Source organism: Callionymus lyra, chromosome 6 (assembly GCF_982586985.1).
Source record: "Callionymus lyra chromosome 6, fCalLyr1.hap1.1, whole genome shotgun sequence".
Lineage (NCBI taxonomy): Eukaryota > Metazoa > Chordata > Actinopteri > Syngnathiformes > Callionymidae > Callionymus > Callionymus lyra.
Window position 1 is genome coordinate 13,591,640 of NC_141823.1, and position 12,793 is coordinate 13,604,432.

At 34.2% G+C, this 12,793-nt stretch overlaps 1 protein-coding gene across 5 annotated transcripts in view; it reads right to left on the reverse strand.

Moving 5' to 3' along the window:
* Positions 1-3,244: 3,244 nt before the first annotated feature.
* The window catches only part of sox6 (SRY-box transcription factor 6), a 158,892-nt gene continuing 149,343 nt past the window's right edge, over positions 3,245-12,793 (reverse strand). For all 5 annotated transcript variants that reach the window (XM_087793752.1, XM_087793751.1, XM_087793749.1 and 2 more), the window contains 3 exons: positions 10,558-10,731; positions 9,381-9,597; positions 3,245-7,352 (listed from right to left, as the gene is read on the reverse strand). In XM_087793752.1, coding sequence (XP_087649878.1) covers positions 7,046-7,352; positions 9,381-9,597; positions 10,558-10,731 — 698 coding nt within the window. In that variant the 3' untranslated portion in view covers positions 3,245-7,045. The remainder of the gene's footprint in view (positions 7,353-9,380; positions 9,598-10,557; positions 10,732-12,793) is intronic.

Below are 12,793 nucleotides of genomic sequence, written 5' to 3' on the forward strand. Positions count from 1 at the left end.
GGTACAGTGTCTTCACTACACAAATGTCTCATGAGGCCTCATCACTAGTTGGTACCATTACGGCTATTATTGTGTGTTAACTTCGCTAAAATCAAGGCATTGTAATTGCATACATTTTTTGAAACTATTCAAACATTTGTTTTAAATTTAAAAAATATTGTGAAAACAAAAAAAATAAAAGAAAATGAGGTAACAAATGCCAGAAAATCAAAACCGAAACACTGAAATAATTTATTAAACTAGTTTTTAGTACGAGTGATGGTCTGACGAAGCTTCACGAAACAGTGTCATTTTTTTCAGAGTCCACTAGATGGCGGTCTCTGCACTATTTTCCTTTGTTTTGAACAACTGTTCTAATGAAACATCACATCATTTTTAAACTGATGGCGCCACCTACTGACCTCTAAACAACATGACATTGTTTCATGATGCTTCACCAGACCATCACTACAAAATATGGAAAACTGTACTATGTTAGTTGTTGGTAGTAAAGTGTACCTCTCTGAGATTCTTCAAAATACTTCAATTATTAAAAAATGTATTGTGTGCAGACATTTTGAAAATTCACTATATAAAATAAAATAAAAATGTAAAATGCAATGTCTTGTTGTCAAACCAAACAACACTCTGAGCTGAAATATTAATAAAATTGTGTATTGTTCAAAGCGTTTCTCTAATTAAAGAAATACTGATACATGTTAAAATATTAAGTGTATTTCAACATGTATGTGCACAAAGTTACTTCAGAAAAATTAGCTTCTGCCTGACATTAGAAGGTTTTGAGAGATATTCGTAAAAAGAACAGTTTGTTAAATGTAAAATATTAATGATTCATAATGAAAAGAATTCAACACGTACATTAAAAAAAATAAAGATTAACAGAAAAATGAAATTATCATTGGTACGAAACCCAATGTGTTTTCTATGTAATAGTTTGTTCATAGTAGTGAATGGTGTTTATTTCTACAACGCTCTTGAATGCACCCTCGCTACCCCGAAGTCATTGAATGCATCATTGGTACCCAGTGCATTATGGGAACTGTTTGTTCGTGAGTGTTTTCTACATTTTTAACATGTTTAATTTGACCCCATGTTTGAATCAGAATATCATGATGAAAGTTAAATTAATTAACTTTCATTCATTAATAGAGTCAAGATCCAAAGATTAATGTGTTATCGATTACTTTAAATAAATAAGGGACCTTGTGTGAATGGATGTAGGTCAGAATATTTTTTATTTATTTCATATTTTGTTTTACCTTTATGTTATAAATTAGGATTATAATGTGTTTTCTGTCGTGAATTTTTTTCATTGTGATTCAAAAGAGATGTTTAACCAGCCGTGGTCAAAAACTCTTGAAAATCAATGAAATTGAGTTGATAGGAAAAATATTGACCTCCAGAGTGAACTTTATTTTGGCGCCGATCACTTGAATAGATAAATAGAACGTTATGCTGCAGGTGCTGAAAGTCCAACATAGCGATGATGAGCTTCATATGGCGTCGATCCAGACCATGATGAGAACGACCTCTGGAATATTTGACTTTACATTCAAAGACTCGCTTGAAATATTGTTTCTATACAAGACATCGACTTCATCAAGTCTGGGGTTTGCATCACTTTACTGTCCAATCTTTCAAAACCATTTTAGAATTTTTTCGTTCCAAAATGACGTCATGAAACACATTTTTTCAGGTTGTCGATGAACAGTTAAATGTTCTTGTTTATTTGCATGAATCCATTCTTTGAGCTCACTTATCTACGGACTTGTCAAGGACCCCAAAGAAAGCAACTCAATAGTCTCACTTTCTTTGTTCTCACTATTTTTAGACCAGCAAATACTCGCCATGAATCAATTTTGAAATCAATTTATTTTGACTTAGGGTTACGACTGTCGGTTGGTTTAGTCACGTGTAACAAGAGAAACAATTCACCAGCCTGAGAAGTTGAACGCTGTTCTTACTACTCGCCTGAAGGCATCACAGAGAGTAAGTTTGACTTCGGAAAGGTCAGATAATCATTAAAAAACTCGACTATAATGTCTTGTTTAATTTACTAACCCATTTACTGTTTACTACTCTTTTTTATTGTCTGTGTTTTGCTTATAAGTAAATGATCTGCCCTGCAAGTTTAAGTACACATGACTCTTCTTCTGGTGCTCCTTGGTTCTGTGCACTATTTGCTTTGAATTATACTACATTATTTTATTGTATCCACACTTTGTGAGGCAAAAATAATAAAACTCAGAAAATGTATCGTTTTATATGTATATAATATTTCAATTACTTGTTTTCTCAGATTTTCTGTACTTTTGTAATGTACATTTCAAATAAAAAGAAAATCGATCTATATCATTTTAATCAATATTTATTGTTTTTTTATTTTGTTTATTTATTATGATCATTATTATGTCTTTGTTTTTCAATTATAGTTTTTGTTATTATTTGCTTTAATATATGTACTGTATGTCCTAATAATTTTATCTACTTCTGAAATAACAAAAATAAGAGTAAAAAATAAGATTTATTTTTATTTTTTATTTCTTATAATGTGATTGCGATTTTCCATGAACTTAATTTGAGCAAAATATCGTGCAAACATGGAAGATAATTTGATGCTTTTTCATTATTAAGTGGTGATTATTTTCACATTAACTTGTATTTTCAAAAGATTTTTGTTCGTGCAAAAGCATTTTTCCTGTCGGGGCTGATTCTAAAACGACATGAGCACACGCTCGGTTTTTTTATTCTCTGATCCTGAGTCACTTTTTCTTATTCTCTGTTGCATTATGGGCAAATGGTTTGGATGCAATACCGAGACCACAGACTCGTTCATTTAGATGAAAGGGAATTCTGTCTTGGCAGAAAAAGAAAAGCACTCAGGGAGCGCAGACCTCCACCAAGCAGCTTATTTCTGCCAAAAACATGATTCTCGATGTTAATGTTACTAATCTAAGCATCGTTGTTATCAGGCTGCTGATCTAGGATCAGATAGTTAGTGGCTTCATGCCGGGACCACTGTTGCGTTCAAGTGTTGTCGGAAAAATCTGAGCCCCAACTGTTGTCGCCGCAGTCGGATGAAAGTCGTTTCGTCGACCATAACCGGCTTGATGTCGTCATGTTTTCGATTTTGTTGCAAATGGACGTAGCGCGACATTTCTCTTCCTTCGAGAGTGACTTCAAAAGATCCCTGGATCCAGACGGTTATCTGTAACGCTCAGGTAATGACAACAACAAAGTCGTGTTTTTAAAACAAAATGTCTCTTTAATTTGTAAGTGTCAACAGCAGTACAAAAGATGGAGTGATGTGACAAGCTTCTGTAACACAATGTCTTTTGTTTTTACAGAAAAGGAGGAAATTCTTGAGGTAAATGAACATAAAGAGGAAGTTCTTCAGCCCCTATTATTATTTTTTTTTCTTTACAGTTTACTGAGACATACAGAGAATGGTGTCACATCAACATGTGTCTGGACTCAGTTTCGGGGGGGAATATATAAACCTTGTACAATATACACACTTCTATGGTGCTGCGGCGACACCGACGTGTCACTTTTTTCTTCTTCTTTAAATATTAGATTATAGTATATTAATACTAAGTCGAGGAGTTTGCGCTCAACACACACCACTGTAAAAATGAATCACCTTAAGTTTACCTCACGTCAATACTGCACATGGAAACCAAAGACTGCCTGGTGTACACGTTCGAAGCCAAGCAGAAATAATTAAATTAAATAAGGAAGGAAAAACATTTTTTTTTTAAGACAATAATACTCCTAGCAGATAAATGATCTGTTGCAACGTATAGAGAATGTGAACACAACCGTGATGGCAACATCTTTTTAAAAGTTGAATTAAAAACTTTACATTGGACTGTACAAGATATTATGATAAACTATTTACATATTGAGACATAAACCTTTTTTTTTTTTTTCTCGAAGCAGCAACAAACACTATGTATTTCATTTTTCGCTAACAACACCCAAACGATACTCAACCTTAAGTACCTACCAGAAAAAAAAAAAAAAGGGGGGACAATTCGATGTAGAAAAGTCAGGGCTCCCGTGACGGAAGGAGCCTCACACAGTGTTGCTTGAAAAAAAAAAAAAAAAAAAAGCAAAAGTACCAAAGACAACTTTGAGAAACATTGTCCCGAATGACGATCTGTACACTTCTGAACAGCAGCTAGCACGTCAGTCCAGCATGTCGTTGAATTGTGCTGATTAAATTAACACAGAAAAAAAGAAAAAAGAAAAAGAAATCCCCGCCATATACATCACGATGTTCAGACAGAAAATTAAATTACAGTAATATTGACACAGCATTGAAAACTTCCGATGGTCGCTCCGACAATTTTTTTTCATCCGAGTTCTTAAAAATGGCTGAAACCTCATGAACAATAAAAAATATAAGCAAAAAAAAAAAAAAAAAACACACCGGAAAAAAAATAAAAATGGACAGAATAGAAAATAAATAAATGCACGTTGCCAACTCTTAAAAACATTGTGTGGCGTCAAAAACAAGCAATTTTTTGTTCATCCTGGTTCTATCAATGGACGCACATTTGATCAGGACGATACAAAACCGTAGCATGGATTTACAGCATCGGACCTTGATTGTGTCTTGATCGGAAACATGTGATCATCAAGTGCTTTATTTTCTTTTTTATTTATTAAGTACCTTTTCTTGATTTAGATTATCACAACAAAGTCTGATTCTTAAACATTCCATAGAGAGTTTTGTTCGTACGCTCTTTTCCACAAGTTACATTTATTCGTAAGTAGTATTTGATGGATTGACAAATTAAAAGAGTTAAATTTGCTTTTTAAAAACTTGAATACTGGTCACAAAAATACTTGACTATAGCCTGGCCAGTGAAACATACCAGATACACTTAAATTAAAACTTTAAATCAAACGTTTTTGGAAAAGAAACCCCTCCATATATTAATGGCACGTTTATCGTATAAAATTTGTTCTGGACCTAAAGTCAAATTCTTCCCAAAAACAAAAAAAGAAAGTCCAGCATCTACATGAGGTACAGGATTTGACAAAGTATTTCTGCTATATTTACAATAACTGAAAGGATGAATTCAAAATATTTATCGCAGTAATTGATCAAATATTTCCCTCTGATTGTCTTTTGACTGACAGTTTTAGAGCCAGCTGTGGCTGAAAATAAAAGTCAACTAAAAAAAAAAAAAAGGTGTTCATTCATCTCGTTTTTTTTTCTTTAAATGTATTTTTGTTCCGCATAAATAAAACAAAAAAAAGCACATAAAAGGATTGAAATCTGGGCGACCCACTTAAGTCCTGGGGGGAGTATAGAGGGTGGGGGGGTTGGTTGTCAATTTTTCAACAGCTTCACATTAATCAGAATCGATTAAAAAATACCATTTATATCCAGTGCTTGTAACACTTAAGGAAACGTTGTCGTCCGTAGAGTTCTTTTTTTTTGTCGTTTTTGTCTCTCCGTCTCTCTCTCTCTCTTTCTCTCGGCCGTCAAGTTTCAGTTCAGTGAAAAGTGTCTTTTTTTTTTTGTAACTCCTAGCGCGTCTGTGCGGCGGCGTCAGAAAACTATTTACAATCACGTACAAATCAATCGACGGCGAAAACAGGAAAAGGGGAGGAGCCAAGTCGACTGGATTTGAACCGTCGTTCCTACTGGTGAAATGAAGCGACCATAGAATGGTCGGACCAGAAAAAAAAACCCCAAAAAAAAACATGTTTGAGACGTCAAGGGCAGCGATGGTCGGACTCATGCATTAATAATGGTGTGTTTCCGATGATATCCAGTCGTCTGTCATTTTAATAATCCCCCACAGCTTGATGCACTTGTTCCATCTGCTCGCCCGGCAGCCCGGCGCGAGGGGCCGAGGTGGGAGTTCGGGGCGGAATCCTCACTTTTCCAGCACTTTGATGGAGAGCACAATGAGGCCCACCATTTTTTGTATTGTTCGCCGTTCCCCTTCCCCTGGTGCTGAGGCAGATGGTCGCACCCCTCGGTGCCGACGGTTGCCACGGGGCCCCGGGGTCAAAGGAGAATCTCTCTCCATCTCACTCGGCTTATAATTGATTTCAGGAAAGATAAGAGAATGTTTTGACCATTTGAAAAGGATCAGGATAGCATTTAAGCTAACGATAAATGAACGTTTGCGTCAGAACTTTAGTCATTAATATGAAATTGTCTCTCTTTTCGTTCGGAAAACTTCGTAAAAAGGAGAATTTAACCATAAATAAATCGATTTTTGTCGCGTATATTCCAGGAGATTGAAGTGAAGCAATCAACTCCACTTCTTTAAGACTTCTTAGTTTAAGATTTGCAAAGAGAATTAACAGAAAAAAAAAACAACTTTCTTTTTTAAGACTTAAGAACGTGTCGTCCAAATAGGGCTAAAGTGTTTAACGAAATCTCCTGAAGCCACACATTGTACGACGTCAATTTGGGAAAAAAAAGATTGTAAATGCCACCAAAGCTGCCGTTTCCCGTCTGTTCCAATCCCCGCAGATTTGTTCATCCTGGCCTGATTACAATCGCCTCAGATTTTTAAGGAATTAGGAAATTTCGGGGACTGTGTGGTCGCACTTGGGACCGTGAATGAAAAAGAACGGGCCCCCGGGGGGAAGCATGTATGGTTGATGCATTTACTGTCGCTCTCTTTCCAAGAGAGTTTGCAACGTCTCGTTTTCTAGATTTGTTCATGTGATTACGGCGAAAACAGGGTTAAGGGATCTGCATTAAGAGCTCAAAAGATTGTCTAAGACTTACAAAGATTCTCTCAAAGGACTTAAGTTGAACAAGTTGAAATGTTTTTGGCCAACCCACGATAAATTTGTTTTTTTTATGGTGATGGTTAGTTTGTTTTCTTTTTAAAACATTCCAGCTGTACCTGAGTGAAGATGACATTAATTTACGTTGTAAAACAAGCGGATGAACTAAGATTGAAAGACTTGCCCCGTGAATGAAATAGTGTTTCTTCAGCCACTCTATGAAAATGTTTAACCGGACCCCCACTTTTCCCCCCCCGTCCTGTGTCCACGCCCGCCTTCAGTTGGCACTCACTGGTTCCTGTGTTTCATTTTCACTACTATAGTCTGATTTGGGCTCGTCCTCGAAGTCCTCATAAATGTCCATTTCGTCCTCGCCGTTGATGGGCTCCGTGGCGCTGGCTAAGGGGTTGGGCTCCAGCTTCAGGTTATAGTTGCTCTGGATGACGGGGATGGTGGGCTCCGGGCTCGCCGAGGCGCTGGAGCACTCCGAGGTCATCTGAGGCGACGGGGTGGTGGTGGCCATGGACATGGCTCCCGGGTAGACCAGACTGGCACTGGTGGAGATGGGGATCTGCGGGGTCTGCCTGGAATGTGGAGGATATGTTTGTGTTCAGATGAATGTTCTTAACCTCTTGAATCATCATTTATCAACCATCAACACTGAAGGTCATGAACATAGAACAGAAAACTCTTTCAGTGATGGATACATGAACTTTATGAAGAGTGAAGACAGCACTTTGTTCATACAAGTGTAATATTTGAATCCTGAACCTTTGTTTTCATACACGTGCTTGACTTTTCACTGGATGTGTGCAAGAAATGTAAAAAGGTGAATATAAATATAGGAAAACCCTATAAATGCAAAACAGTTTTCATGTTCAGTTACCATTTTCTGACGATATTTATTTATTATATTTGAAAATTGTTTTTAATTACAGTTAAAAGTTGTTTGATTACAGTTGAAAACTATTGAATTTAATCCAATAATTATTTAATTAAATTAAATATTTATTTGATTAAAGTCGATAGTTGTTAGATTACATTTGTTTGTTTTTTTATTATAGTTGAACATTATTATTTGATTACAGTTAAAAATTGTTTGATTATAGTTGAAAACTATTTAATTTAATCAAATAATTATGTAATTAAATTAAATATTTATTTGATTAAAGTCGATAATTGTTAGATTACATTTGATTTTTTTTTATTATAGTTAAAAATAATTATTTGATTACAGTTGAAAATTGTTTGATTATAGTTGAATTTTTTTGATTATAGTTGACATTTAAATTATTATTGTTAAAAATTATTATTTGATTATACCTGAAAATTGTTTGATTATAGTTGAAAATGGTTTATTACAGTTTAATTTTTTTTATTATAGTTTAAAATTATTATTTTATTATTGTTGAAAATTGTTTTTAAATTCAATAATTATTTATTAAAGCTGATAAATGTTTGAATACAGTTGAAAATTGTTTGATTATAGTTGAAAATTGTTTTTAAATTCAATAATTATTTTATTAAAGCTGATTAATGTTTGAATACAGTTGAAAATTGTTTGATTATAGTTGAAAATTGTTTTTAAATTCAATAATTATTTTATTAAAGCTGATAAATGTTTGAATACAGTTGAAAATTGTTTGATTATAGTTGAAAATTGTTTTTAAATTCAATAATTATTTTATTAAAGCTGATTAATGTTTGAATACAGTTAAAAATTGTTTGATTATAGTTGAAAATTGTTTTTAAATTAAATAATTATTTTATTAAAGCTGATAATTGTTTGATTACAGTTGAAAATTGTTTGATTATAGTTGAAAATTGTTTTTAAATTCAATAATTATTATTATAATAAGTCTATAATTGTTTGATTACAGTTGAAAATTCTGCAGTTGAAAGTGTGAAATGTATACAAACTACAAATTGTGTAGAATTTAAAGCATACAATTCTATAATACTCAAAGATATACTGGACACAAATGAAAATTACTTTGTGAGGTTGAAATAAATGAATCAATAAAATAAAATACAACTATAAATCTCAATAGTAATATTTATGTGTAATGTGTAACATGGAATGAAACAAGTCATCAGAAGACACATAAACTTTGCAGCATAACTTGAGAAACTAACATTGCTATACTTTCTTGTGTATATTTCTACTCTAGTATTCTATCATTGTACCATCAACAGGTCTGTGTGCAGCAGATGAAATAATCCTCTCTGTAGTAAAGACATGTCCCGACTCCTTCACTTGTCATGAGATTTCTCAGATGACAGGCGGCAGAAGTATTTTTTAAAACCCCCACTTGGTCCAAATTGACGACACCTAAGTCTGTTCTGAGGGGTGATTCATGGTCTCTCAAGAGTTTGACTGACACGCCGACACCTGGATGAAGCCTCGGCTGTTTACCAGCCGCAGTAAAAGAAAGTGTTAAGCTACAGTCGCCCTGCAGGCTTCCATAAACCCACACTTGAAGTTTATAGCCTGTAATCACGCGCCAGCGTCGGGCCACAGCTATTGTGGGGCAACATGGCCGTATAATAAAGATAATAAAGATTTAAAAAAAAAAAAAGATCATTCTCAGTCAATAAAAAGTTTGGCTCACCCCACCGTGAAGAACTGTCTCATCTCCTGACGCCGTGAACGCATCATCTGCTTGTACTCTCCGATGCGGAGCTTCTTCCCGTCGATGATGCAGGTCCTCTTGGGCCGGGGCTTGTACTTGTAGTTGGGGTACTTCTCTAAGTGCTGCTTGCTCAGGCGGGCCTGCTCCTCGTAGTACGGCTGCTTGTCCTGGTTGGACATGGACTTCCACCGAGAACCTGGACCCAAATACCAAATCATTAGATTCATTTTTTATAGACTTTATTTTTTTTACTGTCTTAGTAGAATAATCCTCTGACTCTCTCTTTTCAAGTTTAAACTATTATGTACTTCAAGAAAACATGTTTTTATTCATGTGTTTTTCCTCAAAGGGTCTACATCTGGGCTATAGAATACTTAGGGGGCCACTGTACACTTTACACAGGGACAGTTTTTAAATCAAAACATTTCCAAAAGTTTTAACCCTTGTTTAAGCTCAGGGTCAAAGTGACCCAAAGGCCAGAAATCAAATATGTTTGTGGTATCTCCTTGTGTTTTCTCTGGGTCAAGGTGACCCGAAAGGACTGAAAACAAATATGTTTGTGGTATCTCCTTGTGTTGTCTCTGGGTCAAGGTGACCCGAAAGTACTGAAAACAAATGTTTGTGGTATCTCCTTGTGTTGTCTCTGGGTCAAGGTGACCCGAAAGGACTGAAAACAAATATGTTAGTGGTATCTCCTTGTGTTTTCTCTGGGTCAAGTTGACCCGAAAGGACTGAAAACAAATATGTTTGTGGTATCTCCTTGTGTTGTCTCTGGGTCAAGGTGACCCGAAAGGACTGAAAACAAATGATTGATTTATTGGAAAAAAATTTTTTTTTGATAAATCCAATATTTTCATAATAAAACATTTTTACACATAGATTTTAACATTTTAATCATAATAATTGAAAAATAAAACGTCTAAATTCAATATTTATGAATCCGTAGCCTTTTAAATTCAATGTAAAAATGTTGGTGTAATATTGTCACCATACTATACTGACTTGAAAAGTCTACAAACTAAAAATATTTTCTTTTGGATTATTGGAATTCGAAATATCACACTATACGTGTAAAAGAAAAAAAGCATAAATGCAGAAAATGCAATTAAAATAGTCTTAATATGAAAGAAATTGAATAAATTGTGGTGAAACTCACCCAGGATCTTGCTGATGTTGGAGTTATGCATGTCAGGGAAGGCCTGCAAGATCTTCCGTCGCTCGTCTTTGGCCCAAACCATGAAGGCGTTCATCGGCCGTTTGATGTGGGGCTCGTTGTTGTTTCTTCCTCTAGTTTCCCGGAACACTCTCGCCTCGGTGGAACCAGCGCCCCCTGTTGAATTCAAAAATGATTTGAATACAGTCGATAATAGATAGTTTGATCACGGTTGAAAATTGCTTGGTTTCAGTCAAAAATGATTTGATTATAGTTGATATTTGTTAGAATTAAGTCGATCATTGTTGGATTACAGTTAAAATTGTTTACTCGCATAAATATTTATTTGATTATTCATTAGAATATTAAATGGTTAAACTTTGGATCTAAAAATCTTTCAATTTTTGTTTTTGTTTAAAGCATTACATTGTTTTTTCCTTTTTAAAATTTAAACTTAAAGTGTAAATATAACGCTTAACACTTAACACATTTTAATATTCAAATTCTCAGAATTAAAAATATAATATTTTTAGTTTGTAACCTTTTTAATTTAGTATTGTATGGTGGAAATATTACACCAACTTTTTTTTACATTGAATTCAAAAGGCTATGTATTAAGAAGTAGTGAATTTAGAAGTTATATATTTTAAATATTGCGATTAAAATACCACAGACTATGTGTAAAAATGAAAATTTTGGATTTTTTAAATTAAATAAATAGAAAATTCGACATATACAGTGTATATATACAGACAAGATTGAAGTGAATTACCAAAAAAATAAATAAATGTAAAAACGTTTCAACATTTGTAATGTTTGCACTGATGTTCGTCCATCTTGAATCAACCAAACCATCAACTTCACGTCCAAACTACGAACACACACTCCTGCTACTGTACGACACACACACAGCTTCTCAATCAGGGCAGAATCACAGAGAGAGTTTCTCTCCGGATTAAACTGTACATCAAACTGATAATGATTTCTGTTTGCGTGCGCATTTGCTTCCTTTTATATGTAAGATGTGAAAGAATTAAATAAAAGCAGTATGAATATTTAAACAAACAAAAACATGTTGATAAACAAGGCTTGAAAAATAAAGACAAAAAAAAATAAAAAAAATCCTTCCATATGCTACGATACATCTTTAATGATCTCAAGTCTGGAAAAGAAAGCTCGAGATGACTCATGCATATTTCATCATCCACATGTGAAGTCCTCTCATTAGACCGGTCGGCGAGGCCGCCTTGGCACGCGTTACCTGGGGTTTGATTTCTATTATCATTTCAGACGATAAACAAATTCAAACGGCTAATGAGTGACGGCGTGCGGCGACGTTAATTCCTCAGTCACGGAAATGTCGCTCGCTTCTAATCACAGATCTGCTGCTACTGTTCCATTTCCAGTTCATTGTGGAACTGATGCTAAATATTAACTTGTGAGTCGAGCGAGTGGGTTTAGAGAAAATAACTGATGAGTTTCTTGATCTTTTTTTGAATTTCTGATCAAATATTATCTGTTATTTATAATATAACATCTTTATTATCGCTTTTTTTTGTCTTCTACCAAGTATTGGAAATTTGCTTCATGGTCCCTAACTTCTGGTCCAGGGTCCAGTATGTTGGCCATGTCTAGCTGAAATCTTTTTTGAAGTTTTATCCATTAGTACTGTCTGGCAGATGTTTTATTTTGAAAAAAGTCCAAATTTTCTTTGGAGTATTATTACCATTGACAAGTAAAGACATGTTTAAGTTTTTTTAGTCAATTTTACTCAAAACATTTTCTGGAAAACTAGTTAAAATGATTAACACGCAAACGATTTTGTCGCAGGAAAGATTAGTCTTTTTTCGATTATTACTGTCTGGCAGCTGTTTTATCTTTAAGTCTACATTTTCTTTGAAGTAACATAACCACTGACACGCTAAGATGATTACAATTTTTATTTATTTTTACCAGTTTTATCTACCAGTAATGGTATCTTATTGAAACTTTTTTTTACATTAAGATAGAAAGATAGATAGATAAAACTTTATTGTTTGGTCGGTCCATGAATACAATGCCAACATTCACATTGGCATTGACATGTTAAGACCATTTTTTTTTTTCAGTCAATTTTTCTCAAAAAATAAACCTGTAAACTATTGAAAAATAAAAGCAGTTTCCTCTCAAAAAATCCGGTCTAGTGCTTTTGCTGAGTCAGCGTTAGATCAAGATCTACTTTTAATGCTCTTTACATTTG